The sequence below is a fragment of the Thalassophryne amazonica genome, chromosome 16 (assembly GCF_902500255.1).
Source record: "Thalassophryne amazonica chromosome 16, fThaAma1.1, whole genome shotgun sequence".
Classification (NCBI taxonomy): Eukaryota; Metazoa; Chordata; class Actinopteri; order Batrachoidiformes; family Batrachoididae; genus Thalassophryne; species Thalassophryne amazonica.
This window is the reverse complement of record NC_047118.1, coordinates 79,938,410-79,959,428: the sequence shown is the minus strand read 5'-3', so window position 1 is coordinate 79,959,428 and position 21,019 is coordinate 79,938,410. Positions and strand designations below refer to the sequence as shown.

At 40.6% G+C, this 21,019-nt stretch overlaps 1 protein-coding gene across 2 annotated transcripts in view; it reads right to left on the bottom strand.

The window, feature by feature from the left end:
• Window positions 1-21,019, bottom strand: part of cdc27 (cell division cycle 27) — a 130,851-nt gene that overhangs the window by 73,956 nt on the left and 35,876 nt on the right. For both annotated transcript variants that reach the window (XM_034190077.1, XM_034190078.1), the window contains exons 4-9: window positions 19,289-19,414; window positions 19,040-19,137; window positions 18,139-18,281; window positions 9,791-10,011; window positions 9,612-9,711; window positions 6,455-6,564 (exon numbers count right to left, since the gene is read on the bottom strand). In XM_034190077.1, the coding sequence (XP_034045968.1) occupies window positions 6,455-6,564; window positions 9,612-9,711; window positions 9,791-10,011; window positions 18,139-18,281; window positions 19,040-19,137; window positions 19,289-19,414 (798 nt within the window). The remainder of the gene's footprint in view (window positions 1-6,454; window positions 6,565-9,611; window positions 9,712-9,790; window positions 10,012-18,138; window positions 18,282-19,039; window positions 19,138-19,288; window positions 19,415-21,019) is intronic.

Here is a 21,019-nt window from a genome sequence, read left to right as displayed (position 1 = left end):
TTGACACTGCACAGGATAGATCAGAGCTGCCACAGGGTGCTGCTGGTTGCTCCATTCTGGCCTGGGAGGATTTGGTTTCCCATGATTTACAAACTCCTCGAGGGAGAACCTTGGGCTCTCCCGGAGAGTAAGGATTTGTTGTCACAGCTACAGGGGAGGATTTGGCACCCTCACCCAGAACGCTTTCAACTGTATGTGTGGCCGTTGAGGGGCCAGACTCCTTGTTAAGTTCTTGTGACCAGGCTGTTGTTCAGACTATCCTTAATTCATGTGCTGCTTCTACCAGGGCTTTGTATGACAACAGATGGAAGCTGTTTGCGTGGTGGTGTGAGAAACAAAAGTTAGACCCGGAGCATTGCCCTGTGCCTATTCTCCTCAAATATTTACAAGAACTGCTGGAGAAAGGCCTTTCTGTCGCTACCTTGAAGATTTATGTTGCTGCGATCTCTGCCCGGCATGTCTACGTTGATGGCCGGTCAGTGCGTTCACACCTCTTAGTGTGTCGTTTTTTGAAAGGTGGTCTACGTTTGCGGCCTCCAAGGCTTGCACGCGTACCTTCATGGGACCTTCCTCTAGTCCTGGAGGATTTAAGCTTATCCCCTTTCGAACCAGTTGAAAGTGCTGATCTTAAATGGGTGTCAGTGAAGACTGCCTTTCTACTTGCACTGTCTTCGGCTAAGCGGGTGGGAGAGCTCCATGCCCTATCAGTCGCTGGGGACTGTTTGCGATAGAATTCTGACGGATCTGGGGTTACGCTGTGGCCTAATCCGTCCTTTTTACCCAAGAGAATTTCAACTTTTCATGTTAACCAGCCAGTTTCCTTGGCTGTGTATGTCCCGCATTCTGATCCAGGATTATCTGTTTCAGGTTCCCTGTGTCCTGTCCAAATGTTGAAGCAGTACATTAGTGCGACTGCCGGGATCCAGAAAACGGATGCCCTGTTTGTGTGTTACGGTGATCACAAAAGAGGCTGTGCTGTCTCAAAGCAGCGACTCTCGCATTGGGTCGTGGATTCCATTTTACAAGTATACAGGTCCAGAGGTCTTCAGCCTCCTAAGGTTACGTGCCATTCCACCAGAGGGGTGTCCACCTCCTGGGCTGCACTGAGAGGTGTCCCTTTGAGTGATATTTCTGCTGCTGCTACGTGGGCTTCGTCCTGTACCTTCGCCCGCTATTACAGACTGAATGTGGCTGCTCCTCCTGCGGTGACTTTGGCGGTGTTGTCTGCCTCCACTCCCCACTGCTGATGCGAGGTGAGTGTGACTCTTCGTGACCTTGTTGGTATTAAGTCATCCAGATGCTAAAGCACTGCCCTCTGGCGGTCAGGAGGAATGAAATAGAACGAGAGTTACGAATGTAACTACGGTTCTATGAATTCTGGATGACCGCCATAGTTGCTTGTCACTCAGAGTCTTGCGAGTTCATTCCGAAAAGAAGCAAGCGCTGGGTGCGTCTGGTATATAAAGACAACCAGTGACGTCACCCAGGTCACATTCAATGGCGTGACTTTGTTGATATATATTCTCGACCTCTGTGCTGCGCACATGTAGTTATCCAGGTGCTAAAGCACCGCCCTCTGGCGGTCATCCGGAATTCATAGAACCGTAATTACATTCGTAACTCTCGATCACAGACATGACACAAAACTAAAGTCATTTCAAATGGCAACTTTCTGGCTTTAAGAAACACTATAAGAAATCAGGAAAGAAAATTGTGGCAGTCAGTAAAGGTTACTTTTTTAGACCAAGCAGAGGGAAAAAAATATGGACTCACTCAATTCTGAGGAATAAATTATGGAATCACCCTATAAATTTTCATTCCCAAAACTAACACCTGCATCAAATCAGATCTGCCCGTTAGTCTGCATCTAAAAAGGAGTGATCACACCTTGGAGAGCTGTTGCACCAAGTGGACTGACATGAATCATGGCTCCAACACGAGAGATGTCAATTGAAACAAAGGAGAGGATTATCAAACTCTTAAAAGAGGGTAAATCATCACGCAATGTTGCAAAAGATGTTGGTTGTTCACAGTTAGCTGTGTCTAAACTCTGGACCAAATACAAACAACATGGGAAGGTTGTTAAAGGCAAACATACTGGTAGACCAAGGAAGACATCAAAGGGTCAAGACAGAAAACTTAAACCAATGTGTCCCAAAAATCGAAAATGCACAACAAAACAAATGAAGAACGAATGGGAGGAAACTGGAGTCAATGTCTGTGACCGAACTGTAAGAAACCGCCTAAAGGAAATGGGATTTACATACAGAAAAGCTAAACGAAAGCCATCATTAACACCTAAACAGAAAAAAACAAGGTTACAATGGGCTAAGGAAAACCAATTGCGGACTGTGGATGACTGGATGAAAGTCATATTCAGCGATGAATCTCAAATCTGCATTGGGCAAGGTGATGATGCTGGAACTTTTGTTTGGTGCCGTTCAAATGAGATTTACAACCCCTGGCAATAATTATGGAATCACCGGCCTCTGAGGATGTTCATTCAATTGTTTAATTTTGTAGAAAAAAAAAGCAGATCACAGACATGACACAAAACTAAAGTCATTTCAAATGGCAACTTTCTGGCTTTAAGAAACACTATAAGAAATCAGGAAAAATAATTGTGGCAGTCAGTAACGGTTACTTTTTTAGACCAAGCAGAGGGAAAAAATATGGACTCACTCAATTCTGAGAAATAAATTATGGAATCATCCTGTAAATTTTCATCCCCAAAACTAACACCTGCATCAAATCAGATCTGCTCGTTAGTCTGCATCTAAAAAGGAGTGATCACACCTTGGAGAGCCATCATTAACACCTAAACAGAAAAAAACAAGGTTACAATGGGCTAAGGAAAAGCAATCGTGGACTGTGGATGACTGGATGAAAGTCATATTCAGTGATGAATCTCGAATCTGCATTGGGCAAGGTGATGATGCTGGAACTTTTGTTTGGTGCCGTTCCAATGAGATTTATAAAGATGACTGCCTGAAGAAATGACAACATGTAAATTTCCACAGTCCTTGATGATATGGGGTTGCATGTCAGGTAAAGGCACTGGGGAGATGGCTGTCATTACATCATCAATAAATGCACAAGTTTACGTTGATATTTTGGACACTTTTCTTATCCCATCAATTGAAAGGATGTTTGGGGATGATGAAATCATTTTTCAAGATGATAATGCATCTTGCCATAGAGCAAAAACTGTGAAAACATTCCTTGCAAAAAGACACATAGGGTCAATGCTGATCTGGCAACAGCAATCAGAGAAAGTTGGAGCCAGATTGATGAAGAGTACTGGTTGTCACTCATTAAGTCCATGCCTCAGAGACTGCAAGCTGTTACAAAAGCCAGAGGTGGTGCAACAAAATACTAGTGATGTGTTGGAGCGTTCTTTTGTTTTTCATGATTCCATAATTTTTTCCTCAGAATTGAGTGATTCCATTTTTTTTCCCTGTGCTTGGTCTAAAAAAGTAACTGTTACTGACTGCCACAATTTTTTTTTTCTGATTTCTTATAGTGTTTCTTAAAGCCAGAAAGTTGCCATTTGAAATGACTTTAGTTTTGTGTCATGTCTGTGATCTGCTTTTTTTCTACAAAATTAAACAACTGAATGAACATCCTCCGAGGCTGGTGATTCCATAATTTTTGCCAGGGGTTGTATTTCTGCCCTTCTGTGTACTTCTCCAACAGTATTCTCAGAGCAAACATTGCATCTATAGTGCTCTTTCTCGGCATGAAACCATATTGCTGCTCACAGATCTTCACCTGTTTTCTAAGCCAAGCTTCTACTACTGTTTCCCATAACTTCATGCTGTGGCTGATCAACTTTGTACCTCTGTACTTACTGCAGCTCTGCACATCACCCTTGTTCTTAAAAATAGGAACCAGCACACTTCGTCTCCACTTCTCAGGCACCCTCTCGCTTTCCAATATTTCATTAAACAATCTGGTTAGAAACTCCACTGCCATCTTTCCTAGACATTTCCATGCCTTCACTGGAATGTCATCTGGACCAACTGCCTTTCCACTCTTCATCCTCTTCATAGCAGCCCTCACTACTTCCTTACTAATCTTTTGTACTTCCTGACTTACTCTCACCACAACATCCAACCTTTTCTCTTGCTCATTTTCTTCATTCATCACCTCCTCATAATATTCCCTCCACCTTCTCAACACAGACAGTCCTCACTTGTCAGCACATTACCATGTGCATCTTTTACCACCCTAACCTGCTGCGCATCCTTTCCAGCTCTGTCCCTTTGTCTGGCCAATTGGTACAAGTCCTTTTCTTCTTCCTTGCTATTCAACTTCTTGTACAGCTCGCAATATGCCTTTTCCTTCTCTTTTGCCACTTCTCTTTTCGCCTTGCCCTGCATCTCCTTGTACTCGTCTACTTTCTTCATCTCTCCGACTATACCAAAACTTTTTCACCAACCTCTTTCTCCTTATGCTTTCGTGGTCCTCTTCATTCCACCACCAAGGCTCCTTGTCTTCCTTCCACTGTCCAGATGTCACCCAGTACTGTCCTACCTGTCTCCCTCACCACATCTCCAGTACTTTTCATGTTGTCCAAAACTGCTTCCCCTCCATCCAGTGCTTCTCTCACCTGATCGCTAAATTTCACACAAGTCTTTCTCCTTCAGCTTCCACCATCTGATCCTTTGTTGAACTCTCACTCTCTTCTTCTTCTTTACCTCTAAAGTCATCCTACAAACAACCATCCTATGCTGTCTAGTCCACTCTCTCCTGCCATCACCTTACAGTCTCTGATTTCTTTTAGCTTGCATCTCCTAGAAAGAATGTAGTCCAACTGTGTGCACCTTCCTCCACTCTTATATGTTACTCTGTGCTCCTCCCTTTTCTTAAAGTAGGTATTTACCACAGCCATTTCCATCCTTTTTGCAAAATCAACTACCATCTGTCCTTCCACATTCCTATCCTTGATACCATATCTAGCCATTACTTCCGCATCACCTCTGTTCCCTTCACCAACATGCCCATTGAAGTCCACTCCTATCACCACTCTTTCATGCTTGGGCACACTCTCCACCACCTCATCTAACACACTCCAGAAATCTTCTTTCTCCATCTCACAACCTACCTGTGGGGCATATGCACTGATGACATTCATCCCTGCCCTCAGCCATTTTACTGTCTTTGTGATGTCGCTAACATTCAGTAGCTTGCTGCTGACTGGTGAATCAGCCACAAGAGCCCTGACAACATCTGAGAAGGAAGATCAGCCTTATTATACAACTGCTCAAAGTAGCCAGCACAGTATAAAACATCTGTCAGGACTGAGCAGTCATCCAGTATAATTGTGGTGGAATGACGTTTACGTTTTGCGGAACAAATTGCTTTGGGTCCTGTGTCAGCAGTCCGAGGGTCAACAGACCACAGATGTCCTCTGTATGAAGGACTACATGAAGTGGGACAAACATCCAACTGAAGTCCTGCATGCAGAATTTTGACAATCTACACTGAAAGTCAAATCAAAAACACCCAATAATGCATGTAAAGCAGCATTAGGCCATTATTGGCTTTAGCAATTCAAAACAGAATTTTAAAATTCTGGTTGCATCAAAACAAGTCCAAACACACTCCAATTTGAGGCACTGAAGGACCAGGAGGTGGACCCTGAAAGAGTGTCCAGCTGGTAATGAAGTTCACCAACACAATAACAAAACCTGATCAGTCCAACTCTGTTTCACAACCACCAATTAGCATCAACAAAATCATCAATCAAGCAAAAGAAGAGTCTTCTGGATGATATTCAGTGTGCCCTCAGACATTAAATACCTGCTATGGACACTGGCATCTCCAATGCAATCTCAAGCAACTTTCAAGGCGTAGTCACAGAATAAATCCCACATTTCATTCTGATTCCCACTCTCCACTTTTATCTATGTCTGTAAGTCCCACAGCCAGATTCTGAGAAAATTTATGAAAGTCTTATACTGAACTGCAGCCAGATGTAACCGTTGGCACAGAGCAGACTGTAGTCTGTGAAACCTCAAATGAATCCACAAGTCTTTGGTCAGAATTCACAAGCTGAAGATGTCAATAAAACCTAAAGCTTTACAGACACCTACAACATTTTCCTATGAGAACACAGTCAACCTCCTTAGCAGCACCACTTCTATCAGCACACAGTGTCTAGTGGAATGGCTCTTGACACTGCAACCAGGAACTCTCAATCTCCAACTTTTTGCAGGAACGCAGCCATTTTTGTTATAATTACCACATTCATAAGGACAATGCAGTCTTTGTAGCCAGCCCTGTGGGTACCAATTCAATTTATTTATATAGGGTCAGATCACAAAGTTGACCCAAGGCAAATCACAGATAAAATCTAACCTTCTTAACCAGTACCAGTAATCTCTTTGACATCACCCATGACCAGTACATCATCACATACTAACACTCTGCAACGGGGCACTTTAGTTACCTGGTGTGAGGTGTGGAGCTCTGTGACTGGTTGAAGGGGATGGGAAGAACCTCTCTGCTGTTTCCACTCTGACTGAAGACAGATTTTGACTGAGCGATTCTGGACACAGTCTGAGAGACACAGAGACACATTAAACCATTCATTTGTAGTTTTCAATTTTCAATTTATTTTCATTTATACAGCACCAAATCACAACAGAGTTGCCTCAAGGCACTTCACACAAGTAAGGTCTACTCTAACCTTACCAACCCCCAGAGCAGCAGTGGTAAGGAAAAATTCCCTCTGAGGAAGAAAACTCAAGGAGACCAGACTCGAAGGGGTGACCCTCTGCTTGGGCCATGCTACAGACATAAATTACAGAACGAATATACAGGAAATGCACAGAACAGGAGGGTCTCCAGTACAAATACCATTTGTGCTGGAGACCCTCCATTCAAATGCTTATTGAGTGTTGTTAGAAGGAAACGTGATGTAACAAAGTGGTAAACATACTACTGTCCCAGCTTTTTTGAACAGGGCTGTGAAATGAAAATTGTGAAATCCGAGGAAAATTTGCAGGGAGTCGAGCCGGGGTTTAGGTCCCGCGGGGCCCAAGAAACTCTCCTGGAAGAAAAAAGAAAATCTCAAAAGAAGTGCATATTTAAATGATCCTGGACTCAATCTTTCATTTGAACTGTCAATGATAATGTTGAAATAACAGAATATGACGTGGAAGTAGGACCTGGTATGATTTAACTTTTAAATGTAAACCAAATTATGCATTAACTCAGAACAATTAAACTACATGAAATTCATGAAGACTGAAAAGACTGTTAAAGTATTTCAGAAACCACAGCTAAAGCTTGTAGAATATTTTGAAAATCAGGGTAAAATATTAATAATATACCTTATTGTAAAATTGTCACATGTTGTGTATATTCCTGTAATTCCACAGTGTCTTTTTCCCCATGAAAAAAGTCTACATTAATAAAAAGTCATTTATATCCTTGTGTAAATTCATGTAAATCCATTCAAAGCCACAATGTCTTTTTTCCAATGAAAGAAAGTCTAGATTAATAATAAAAAGTCACAATCTTGTCTAAAATCCTGTTTGAACAGTACAATGCTTATTTTCCACGAAGAGAAAAATTGTTAGCATGTTTCTTGATGGCACAGTTCACTTTTCCTGTTTACCTTTCAGGTGTGTTTATGAAGCCAGCGACAATTCCACAGATTCTTGTCCTTATCAAACGGTCTTTCTCGCCATCTTCGCTCTGTCTGTTGTCGCTCCGTGACACAGACATGCTGCAAAATTCTTCTTTTAAAAACTTGAAAGATCTAAAAGTTTACGATGTCCATATGCTACGTTTAGCTTCAGCATCTTGCAGGAGCCACACAGCGTCACTGCAGCAACCAACCAGTCCCGCTTTACGACAACTGTTGTAACAGCTACGCTTTGAATGGCATTTTTTCCTCCGCGAAGTTCCACGGATCCAAGGACACAGATTTGCATCTGTAACACACAGATCAGTGTCCGCGGACTTATAAAACTTGCACAATGTCGTATAAAAAGGAAACACTTTGCGATAGGCATTTAAAAAAAAACTCAATGACGATCACAATTACAGTACAACACTAACACCCCCAACCCCCTCCTCCCCATGATGAAAACCGAGGAATTCCTCGGATCTGCGGCGTTTTCACAGCCATCTTGAAAAGTGTTGCAGGCATCCATTTTAAAATATTTGCACAAAAACAATAATGTCCATCAGTTTGAACATTAAATATCTTGTCTTTGTGGTGTATTCAACTTAATATAGGTTGAAGAGGATTTGCAAATCATTGTATTCTGTTTTTATTTACATTTTACATAACGTCCCAACTTCATTGAAATTGGGGTTGTAAAAATGTACATATTACTTTTTATACTATTTTGTCTAAAAATAAATGGCCATGGTTCATTATCATGTTAATCAAGAAATCATCTCACCTGAAACAACAGCAGATAAGTTATGGTTTTAATTTACAAACATCAACAATTTCTAAAGAATCTTTTTTTTTAATTATAAGTTCTTCAATGTAAGGAAAAAAAAAACAATTTTTTATAATAAACTGCTGTGTATAAATTAGCAGTTCTGATGTTCCTCACACACGTCTACACTATGTTTTGGTCTGATGCCTTGTTTCTTTTGGCTTTAAAGTAAGGCTGTAACAAAGATAAAAAAAAAAAAACAAACTATGGCTTTACTTTACAAAATTTGGTGCTCAAAATGCAGGCAATATTGTTGCAGAGGGTTATAAATTTAAAAATCTTCCAGAGGAAGTTGGCCCTGGTCTCCCCTATCCTGCAGCATGTGGTGTGCGGCTTGCTGCAAGGAGAACTTGTGGCTGCAGAACTTTAGCGGCTGTAAGAGAACTTTTCCCCCATTGCTGCACAACAATCCACACCAGAGAACCTTCGTGCACCACGGCAGCTCTGTTAGAACAACATGATTTGAAAGTGATGAAAATAATTTGCTTAGGTAATAAGATTAATAATAGTTTTGACCATGTTGAATGCTTGGTCTCCAATGTAAAGGTCAAACAAGGTCAATGTCCACTGACATATGACCTGTTACCCTGTAATTTGATAACCAAGCATAACAGATGGTGATAACTATTTCTTTAAAAACACTATTAACTAAACCAATAATTTGCATCAATCTTACCAAAATTGGAGCAACTTTAGCGTTTGACCTATGTACAAACTAAAATTAACATTTATCACAATTATTGCTGTTTTTACCCCATAATATTTAGTCATAGATAGTCCAAACTATACCTATTTTAAATCAATACGATCAGACAAATAATGTGGTACACCATATAATGTGATTGGAACATTTTTAAATTTTGACCGCTGTGGAATTCTTCATTGACCTCTACCTGGCTACAGTTGCCACCCTTGGATGTCCAGATACATTTCAGTATAGGCCATGATTCTAAGTACTGTCATGCCATTAAGTGGTACAGAAAACCTGCTTGGCCCATGGGCTAAATGGTGATACAGCATTTCATGGAAAGATTAATGTCCAACTTTTATTTTGACAGAGTCAAAATCTGTCAGGAGGCTGTCTGATTCTGACGTTGATGTGAGGTGAGTGCTGGTAAAATTAAATATGCGATTTGAACACTGTACCTTCTTGTTGGGCGCTGTTGGTTGCGTTTCCATAGTAGTTGAGTAGTTCTGTAGATATGTGGGGTCACCGGGGCTGGGATCCAGGGGTAGAATTCCAAAACTGTATAGAGCAAAGAAGTGTCAACTTATTCTAGAAACACTTTTTGAAGCAACAAATTACACTGAGCAGATGCACTCACCTGGGCGTAAGTGGGCTCAGTGCTGCTGGTCCTCCAAGTAAACTACGCCCACTCTTGGATTTGTTCGGTTTGGCTAACAGGGAGCCAGCTGAACCCATCGACACCGTACTGGCCAAAAGGGAGCCAGTTTCCGGAGAGATGAGAGAAGAGTCGATGTAGGAGACCGACAAATCAGATGTCAGTTTTCCATGAGAAGATTCTAGATTCAAACGGTTAAGCTCCTGAAAAGAAATTTTTTTTCACATTGATTACTTGATTGAAATGTTGAAAGCTTCATGATGAAATGGAGCAGAGAACGATTTTCTTTCACCAAAACATCAAATCTAGGCTTTCATCTCAGATGTACCCTCTGGCAAATTGTAGCTGAACTTTCAGGTCTTCTTTTTAAGAAAATTCTCCTTTAAACCACTTCATCATCATGAAGCTGTATAACTGGTGATACAAAATACAAAATTTGTACTGTGCACAATTTCTCGAATCACCGTCACATAAGCCCATAACTTCTTCTGGGTTATCTGGGTGTCTTGGTGGCTTCCCTCACTGTTCTTCTGGCACAGTCTCTCAGTTTTTGAGAACCGTCTACTCCATGCAGATTTACCACAGAGTGCCATACTGTTTGTATTTCTTCATAACTGATGTACATGAAGACCAAGACATCCAGTGGCAGCTTTACCATCAGAGAGCCTCGTCCACAACGACCACAAAAGACTCCAAGGTGTCATTGATGTTAAAGGGGGCAATACACAGTATTAAGAACAGGGGTATGTAAACTTTTGATCAGGTTCATTTTGGTAGTTCTCTTGTCATTTTGATTTAAAAAGAGGAAACAGTTGTTTGACAATAAATGGCTTCACCCAACCACTAACTGTGAGTGAAAAAGTTTTTGTGTTATCATTCATATTCTCTGAAAAATGGCCAAAAAACAAAAATTCTGCCAGGGTATGTCAACTTTTGAGCACAACTGTAATTGAAGACAAAAAAGAAAAAAAAAAATCTCTGTGCTGAAAAAGCAAAGTTTGTCAGTTGACGCTCTGATGCCTCACAATCGTTAAACAGATTTGCATATTTGCTACATGTAAACCCGAAGGTGTTGGGGTAGGGGGGATCCTTGTATGAATTGATATTTTTTTCCATTCAGATTTTAAATTGCAAGATGCAGCTATCAAAATTAAAAAACTCCAGATTTAAATCTTGCTCAAAGGATTCAAGGATTCAAAGGATTCAAAAGAATTTTATTGTCATATGCACAAAGGAAAATGTTCCCTGCACAATGAAATGTGATTACTGCATTTAACCCATCCTAATTGCCAGTTAGGAGCAGAAGTCACCTTTAGGCGCCCGGGGACCAGCTCCAGATGTATATCCTGCCTTAGATCAACAGCAGGACTGAGCAAACCATGACCGGCCTCATGACGACACACACATAACACACAAGACACATAAGCCGGCCCGGTACATGAACACAAATAAATACTCGTGGTCATACTGCAGAAAACCAGTCTGTATGTTTTACATTTTCTTGTGTTTTCAGTTTAATGGTAAATATCTTGGATGGCTGTTTGTACAAAAAAATCTCCTGCTGCAAAGATCATTTAGGCCGGACAGTTTGTTTAAGACAAGCTCATGGGATGGATTCCCACCTGTGGCCTTTCTGTGTGGAGTTTGCAAGTTCTTCCTGTGTTTGCGTGGGTTCCCTCCGGGTGCTCTGGCTTTCACCCACATTTAAAAGACATGCAGGTTAGGTGGATTGTAAACTTTAAATTGTCCGTAGGCAGTATTGCCACAGTTACTTTGAAAAAGTAATCCAATTACTGATTACTCCTTGAAAAAGTAACTTAGTTACTTTACTGATTACTCAATTGTAAAATTAACTAAGTTAGATTACTAGTTACTTTTTTAGTTACTTTTCCCTAGCTGCCAAGAGCAACCCTCTGCCACCTCAACATGACTGATACCTGTTTTGCCAAAACTCACTTTATAGTCACCCTTTAACTTCAATGAAAATAAATACTTGTTTTATAAAAGTAAAATAAAGACATCTTTCTTGACCTCATATTTAACTGTTGACAGCACTGTAACAGTAAAATTTGCAATTTCTAACCTGCATTGTTTATAAATGTAACTATTAAATTCTAACATTTTTCTAACATTTAAATTCTCTCTAAACATTTTACTTGTCTTAATTATTATTATTATTATTATAAGTAGTACTAGTAGTTGTAATAAACAAAAAAGGCTTAAAAACTGGACCTTTAATCTAGGGGTGTTTGGGGGGCACATCCCTGCCCCATGCCCCCATTCAATCTGGATTCGCCCCTGCTTTGGCATCTGAGCACAAAGAATGGATAACATTTATTTATGCAGAAAACATGACCAGATTTACAGGTAAAAAAGTTTTATTGCGTTTTCACATCATGTGGTCCTCAGAAAGAAAGTTTAGGTGCATGTGAGTGGAAAATAGTGTTAGTTGTTGACGCGTCGCAGAGGATCAGCTGTTTTAGTGAGAAGATACGAAGCGGCTCAGAATTCTAAATAAAGGAGAAAAAAAGCATAAAAATGTCTTTGTAAAGCTCAGTGCAGGTGTGCTGTTGTCACCGCGCTTTAAGAGGTGAGGATGAGTTGTAACTGCCGCAGAAAACCGCAGATGAAAAGCTCACAGCTCGCTTAAAGTGGGCAGTTCAGTCCAACCCCGACCCCCTGCCCATGGACCAAGTTTAATGCTGCTATCGACCCACAATGCAAAAATAATAGTAACGCACAGTGGCGTGGAGAAGTAACTTTAATCTGATTACTGATTTGGACAGATTAACGCGTTAGATTACTCGTTACTAAAAAAGTGGTCAGATTAGAGTAACACGTTACTAAGTAACGCGTTACCGACATCAGTGTCCGTAGGTGAGTGTGCAGGCGTGAATGTGTTCGTCTATATGTGGCCCTGCAGCAGACTGGTGTCCTGTCCAGGGTATACCCGCCTCACGCTCTATGACCTCTGGGATAGGCTTCAGTCCCCCGCTAGCTGATCTTGGATAAGCGGTTGAAGATGAGTGTGTGTGTGTGTGTGCGCGCGCGCGTGTGTTCATTTAAGACTTGCTGCTGACATACACTGGCGTACTTCTAATAAATTATGCAGCTGTCACACCTTGATGACTTAGCCAGCATATGCTGACAGCCCCATTTCCGATGAGTGGTTAGGGCTGGTACTGCATGGTGTGGTACGGGACAGAACAGTTGAGTCTGGCTTGGATTTTGTTTCCATCGATTGTCCATTGTCCTTTGATTGGCTGAAAACTGCACTCCTTGTGCAAACAAACTTTCAAATATTAAAACCATTCACACACGGAGTAAATATAAAGTCTTAATCTCACCTGTTCTTTTGGGTCGGATTCATCATCACAGCCTGAAGAAAACTTATCCACATAAAGCGTCCTGACTTTGGAAAACGACATCTGAAAATACTTGAATTCCTTGTCGTGGCTGAAGAAACATTTAAAGCAAGTCCCTCTGTGGATTTTCTGCTTCCAGTGCATTTCTTAGCCTGAATCTGATGTCGGCACTTTGTGTCGCAACAAGACAATTAACTTATTTTAAAAGTTGAGTCACAGCTCCTCATTCATTCACATCAGCGTTTACCACAAACATTAGTCGACTTCAGCATTCTACATGCAAAGAAAATAAATGATCACCCCTGAAAAAATTAAATAACATTGTGTTAAATTACTGTTTGGCCTCAGTGTGGAGGGGCCAAGGCCGCGCATACACTGTCGCTCGATGACGTGCTCGTCAATATTTAAATGTTCCACGTGCCAAACAAAAGGGTTCTGCCTTTGGTAGAAACAAAAACCTAGCCAGAGTTAACTGTTCCGACTGTATCACCCCGTGCAGTAACGACCCAAACCACTCTGTGGAAATGGGGCTGTCAGCATACGCTGACTAAATTGTCAAGGTGTGACACCTACATAATCTATTAGATGTACGCTATCATATGCCAACATTTTTAATATGGTCAGCATATGCTGGCTAAATCGTCAAGGTGTGACAGGGCCCTAAAAATGTTTGATTCATGATGCTTTTGTCCAGATTTTAATGTTCAACTGATGGTCTTAGATCCAAAAAGATACTGAGTCTATAATAGCTCTCCGTCGGTCACGGGTGACCATATCCGTCCAATAATGGACTACACACCGTGAGCAGTGCCTCTTGTGGCTGTAGAGGCTGATGCGAGAGTGGCAGCCACAATCACAGATCGCATCTGTGCTCTGACTCTGGTCTGTGAGCTGCCGTTCCCTTTCTGCGGGCACGCTTCTCTACTGCCACCGCTGACAATTTCTCTTCACCAGTCTGCAGCTGCCTTCTCCAGCTGGGGCGGTCAGCTGCTAGGCCCTCCCAATTGGTGTTGATTCATTATTATTGCTATTGCTTGGTTATAGCAATATATAGTTAAACAGTTATCAATCTGCTTGTCAGAAGTTTTACTAATCCCCATGCACCTGATGAGGAAAGCAGACCGTGGTTTCACAATAATATTTAAGATTATTGTGTTGTGTTGTATTGTTATGACATTTTCTAATATGCAAGAACTGATTCACGTTTCAAGGTCATAGGTCAAAGGTCGAATCAGGAAAAATCTTGGAAAACTGGAAAAATCCCTATTATTAACACTGGACAAAATTCCAAAAATTCATATCTCTGTGAAAAAAGATCAAATTTCTTTCACATTTGAGACCGTTATGTAGGATCGCATCCTTTATCAACTGACAAAGTTTGACTAAGTTTGGCGAATTGTCATGAGATTGTTGAGATGTTCAAAACTTCCACCCCAATGTCAAAACTGGTGTCGATGCCATAACTGCTACGTATACAAAGTTCGTTCAAGGTTGACAAAAGATGGATCAATAAGTTACTGTGACGCTTCAAAACGTGCCCTGATTTGCTATTCGGGATGAAACGGGAAGCAACAGGGCTGTGTGGAATAGACCCATTAGAGACATATGATTTCCCTATACAGTGTTTTGAGGTGTTTCAGAATACACTACCAGTCAAATGTTTGGACACAATTTCCCCCATTCAACTGAATGGGAAACTTTTGACTGGCAGTGTATGTGTTATATACCCTAAAAGCCAAAATTGTTCTGAACATCTTGATATACAAAACATGGGTGGCACTACAAAAGAAATTATAAGAAGGTACGGTAAAAATCCAGAAAATACCCTTGGAGCCCAGAGTTACGGTCAAGTGCTTGCGTATCAAATGTTCCTGTGCATCACACTGCGTGGAGATAAAATTATTTTTTGTATTCAACACGCTTTCAGCAGTCGTTTACAATGTGTTCACTGTACAAGCTCATATCACAATAAGGAAAATTTGGTTAATTATGTAGCACTAACACTTACTACATTGACTACTACAATATTTCTCACAATTGCTATATGACTTTCATCTAATCGTGCCGTTCTAATTTGCCAGTTACACATTGTATTTATTCTTATTTTGAGTTATACGTTCCCATTCTGTTGTGTATTTCAGTATGTACTGCGATGTCTTCCTTCTCAAGCAGAATCCAGAGCAAAGCTCAAAACCGGTGTTTCAAAGGATTCAGAGTTTTGCAGCAGTGTTACCAATTAGCTACTGCAAATTTATAGTATAATTTACAGTATTTACAGCACTGACATTTTTGGCACCATTCACAGTAAAATTCCATTCATTCCTTAATTCTGGTTTAATTTTTCCACTTTGTTGTACACCACGCCTCAAATTTGCCTACTTACTGGGCATCACATTTCTGGTTACAGATCTGATCAGTACAGGTTCTTGCAGGACTCACCAAGTTAAGTTTTTAGACCTTTTTTAGGACCTTTTTAGACCATTATGAGAAAAATTTTTAGACCAACCTCAAGACCCCCCCCAAAAGGGACGATCACATTAGATTCTCAAAACCATGACATTTTGTATTGGTTTCAAACATGTCAAAGTACACCAAAAGCAGAAAACAAGATTGAGTGATAGTACACAACATATACAATACGATAAACAACACTGACCAACCGCAAAAAAAGTTAAATTCTCAAAAGGCGCTATACAACCATATATCTCAGGTCCTCTCCTTTTGCGCCAATCTCAGCCTCAAGGGCTTTCACTTCAGCGACGTTTGCGCCTTTCACACTGAATACGTCAGCTGCGTCAAAAATCGGTCTAAAAAGCATTATTTTCAATGAGACGCGGTGCGTTTTAGATGCATCGCGTCAAAAGCCGAGCTAAACCAACGCATCTGACGGGAGCGCGCACTGTCACTTGGCGGCAGGGCTGACGCGGTCAAAGTTCAATCCAACTTTCGATGCTCTGAGCTGTGACGTACCTTTGTGTTGTCCAATAGGAACGACGCGTCGGGCCAAAACACGGAAGACTAGTGGCAGAAAACACTGATCTCTACAAAATGGATCGGTGTATTAAAAAAATAAAAAATAAAAAAAAAAAATGGACCGGCGTTGAAACCACTGATCTCTACAAAACAAACGTGTCACAGGACTGCTCATTTATAGAGCAGTTTTCTGAAGAAAAATCATTGGAAATGTTTTTTTGTTGTTTGTTATCTCAAAATTTCTGATTACTGTTAAAAAAAAGTTTAAAACACTTGTAATTAAAATAGCTAAATAAGTCAATAAATGGTTCTTTAGAAACCTTTCATCTGTAAACTAAAACCACCTGTTATTTCAGATTACATAATTTCTTGTTTAACATAAGGAACCTTGGACATTTATTTTTAGTCAAATAAAATAACATGGAAACTTGTACATTTTTGAAAGTCTGGTAGATTATTTATATCTTATTTCGAACCAGAAAAAGACACTAAATAAATACAAATGTTTATTATAAATGCAACAGGAAATAATTTAACAATGACTGCAGTGTGATTGTAAAGTAGGATTTCTGTGACATAAACCTCATGATGAATATTTATATATATATATATATATATAGTCATTTAAACTTGCAATTTCGTCAAAATATGTAATTGCCTTTAATGTTGTGATCAGGACAGTCATTTCTAAAATATGAATTTGAGCGCAATACGTGGAGAGCTTCTACCTGTGCAAATGTCTTTTGACTTTGATTTGTGGACATTTTTAATGATCCGTTCATTTATTGTTAAAATATAAAATGAAACAGTTTTTTTAAAAAATAATGAAATAGTTGCTGTTTAAAGAGCCTTTTATTTAGAAGCAGGTGATGTTCTGCTGGATTCATGGGACCAGATGAAGGTCTCTTCTGCAGTTTTGAACTCTGGTGGTGTTGCTGAAGAGCAGAGATGTTTTCTTTCAACTGGACTTCGTGGTGTTCAGCTCATCAATGGAAGTTTGGTTGTCTGCACAGCAAATGTTCCTGATTGGGACAAATAAAAATATTATTTTAAATATAAAGAAACACTAAACAGTTTATATATAAAAAAGGGAAAAACCGAGAAAAAAACGACAGAAAAAAACGCCCGAAAAAATAAGTTAAAGTTGAGCTTTTGTGGTGTGTCTGAAAAAAGCTGTAGCTTTATTTGGTAAAAATAAAAAAGAACGAACCATTTAGAAATTAAAGCGTTCACTCAGATCAACTGTGCTAAAAGGCTACGCTAACGTTAGCCGATCATTACATTCACAGCAGTTCAGCAAACGGCACGTTTTATTTTTACATTATTCTCACCTCGATAAGCTGCCAGAAGTAAACTCCGTTGGGCAAACTGGGACTTCACATATATCCAAAAAGTGGGAGATTTCGGACTGAGTGGGTCTGCTCCATCCCGCCGGCTGCCTGCCTCGGTCTGCCCAGGAATGATGCCTGAAGGCCGGCTTCTCCGTGCGGGTCGGCCCACTGTCGCGGTTCGATTGATATCCCACCAAGTCGTCAGTTCTCCCTCAGTCGGCGTCACTCTGAAAAGTAGCTGAAAAAAAAAAAAAGCTTCTCCCAGCAGGGTGATGGCAGAATCGTTCTACTGCTGTTTTTTAAAGCTTTTTTGTGGTTCAGGCGACACAAATTCAAGATGGCGATCGCTGAACTTTTTCAGATTGTGAAACAGCCAGAGTGTGACGTGGCCGCAATCTCCGCCCCCCCGTCTGACGTCACGACGCATTGGAAAACGTTTCATTTTTCTGTTCTACAGACACTTCTCGGAATGGACGGAGTGAATGTAATTTTTTAAGACTTGAGTAAATTCAATTTTAAACACTGCGATGAAAATGTGGTGTTTTTAAGACATTTAAAGGCCTAAAATTTTAGTTTCTGAATTTAAGACTTTTTAAGACTTTTTTAGACCCTGCAGGAACCCAGTCAGTAACTGTTCAGAGGTTGTTTCTGAATTTCATACCAGTGTATCCTGTGGTGTTTCCATAAGTACGGTGTCTAGTCTGTGGGAGGGGTTTTGGACAGGACCAGCAGGAGGCGGCGGGGCTGTAGATGTGTTTTGCAGTGATGACAACCTGAAGACCTGATCTGGATCTGGTTTTTCTCCTGAAAGTGCCAAATGAAAAGACATACTCGACTTAACTGTGACAAAAAAAAAACAAAAAAAAAAAAACTAAACTGGATGTGACCTCGTTGTACTCTAGAATGGCTCTGCAGTCCAATCATAGATTAGCAGGTTAAGTATCACTGCACATGCTTGCACTGATTTTGCTTCCTCCCAATTACACCAAACAGGTGCGAATACTCAAAAATGAACACCAAAAGACGTGGGGGAATACCTGGATGAACAGTGTGCTCCACAAATAATTTTGCTGGTGACAATTTCATGCAAAAACAGTGTGATACTATTGCATGGCTACAGAATGATGTTACTATATCAGCAAGGTCTTGAACAGGCTGAAGCTCAAAGCCGATTCCAGATGGGTTATCCAAGCTCTTATGATTGGTCAGAAATAAGATTAACTAGACATTTCCAAAAGACTGCCAAGCTCAAACCTTTGGCCTTTATTATTCCAGTTGTCCCAAAGGATTCAGTTTGAAACTGCAGTATTTTTGTGTGGGGGCAGTAAACGCCAAGTCAAAGCAGGTTGGGGGTTCAATGACTTGCTCAGAGACATTTCCCACACTCAAGTTGCAACCAGGGACAAAAACCATCGGATTATGACTACCGATGCCTGCACTACTACTATGTAGTACTGGAGTAATCACTGCAGCGTGTAGTGTTTTAAATGTGAAGTATTATCATACAGAGTTAAAGAAATCATGACACAATCTCAGATTGTGTGTATGGTGTGCACAATTACCTAGGTGACAGAGCTTCTGGAACGGTGACCACAGGAAGGGATTCAGCGTTAAACATCTTTGAAAACATTCTGCACCTTTAGCAACACGATCTGTCTTACTGCACAGAGAGAAAGACAAGTAGACAGGGACAGGGAAGTAAGACAAATAGAATCACTCAGCCAGAGAAACAGAAAAATCCACAGACAAGTCAGCAGCAACACAATTAACAGCAGCAAATCGCTGGCAAAATCAAACTGTGCATGTTTTACCAGTAAATGTGCCCCAGTAAAGACAGCGTGAAGGAAGCAGAGTCTCCAAACTCGGTGATGATGTCATCTTGACTCTTCTGTTTATTAAGAACTCCACCAATCAGAACCTGTTCCCCTTCAGCCAATCTGTGACAAGCAGAACGAAAGCAGAGGGTAAATTCAGTTACTGTGACAAAATATAATAATACAATTAGAGTAGACACAGATGTATAAATGTGGAATGGGGTACTGTTAATGCATTTTTTTTTTTTTTTAATTACAGATAATGCAGCAGGAGTGCACATTTAATTGCCCATACCACAAGAATGGAGCATGAATCTTTCAATACTTCATGATTCAGATTCATGAGGTCATGATACAAGACAAAATGACTTTTGATTCTAAGTCAATTCAGCATACAGAGCTGCCAAATTCAGGATCTACTTAAGTGTGCAAAGAAAGGTGGTGTAGCAAATGACGCCATGAAAGCAAAGCGTGTCAAAGATTTTGTAGTTTCATATTTGAAAAATACAATGTAAACTAAAGCAAATCTTTGTATATTCATTTTCCACGACGCTGTAGTGGTACAGGTTTTTTTTTTAAGAAACAGGTGATGAACTGGTAGTATGAAGCTCCTCCTTACACAGCAGATAGAATCCAAAGCGCACCCTAACGCTTGCTTTTAATTCTTCTCCTCCTTGCACTGCCACTCAGTTTTTGAGAACTTTCTGCTCCACACAGATTTACCATACAGTACCGTACTGGAAGATAATTTTAGAAATTTTCATATTGAGAAGCCTGATTTACTTTTTGCATTTGAAATGCTACAAACGAATTAAAATGCGTGAAATACCAAGGGGCTGAATACTTTGCAAGCCACTGTATATATCACGATATAAATCAATCCACCAGGATTAAGCTTCTTTTGAGATGTGAAGATATACAACCCCAATTCCAATGAAGTTGGGACGCTGTGTAAAATGTAAATAAAAACAATACAATGATTTGTAAATCCTCTTCAACCTATATTCAATACACCACAAAGACAAGATATTTAATGTTCAAACTGGTAAAATTTACTGTTTTTGTGCAAATATTTGCTCATTTTGAAATGGATGCCTGTAACACATTTCAAAAAAGCTGGGACAGTGGTATGTTTACCACTGTGTTACATCACCTTTCCTTTTAACAACACTCAATAAGCGTTGGGAACTGAGGACACTAATTGTTGAAGCTTTGTAGGTGGAATTCTTTCCATTCTTGCTTGATGTACGACTTCTTGTTCAACAGTCCGGGGTCTCCGTTGTCGTATTTTGCACTTCATGTCCAATATCTTGGACAATGTTTACACCACACACAAAGAAGCCTACAAAGCTTCCACCCTCCCCCACCTTGGGACCTCAAACCACTCCACTGTTATGCTAATGCCTGCATACAGACCACTGGTTAAAGTCACAAAACCAGCAAAAAAAAGGTGATCTGGGTGTGGCCAGAGGGGGCATCAGATGCACTCCAAGACTGCTTTTCCACTACTGACTGGAGCATGTTTAGACAGGCAGCCACCTACAACACCACCACAGACCTCCAGGAGTACACGGAGACCGTCACTGCCTACATGAGGAAGCGCATGGATGATGTCACAGTCTCCAGAACCATCTCCATTCGGGCCAATCAGAAACCTTGGCTGACAGGGGAAGTCCACAGGCTCCTGAAGGCTCAAAACGCTGCCTTCAGAGCTGGGGATGAGATGGG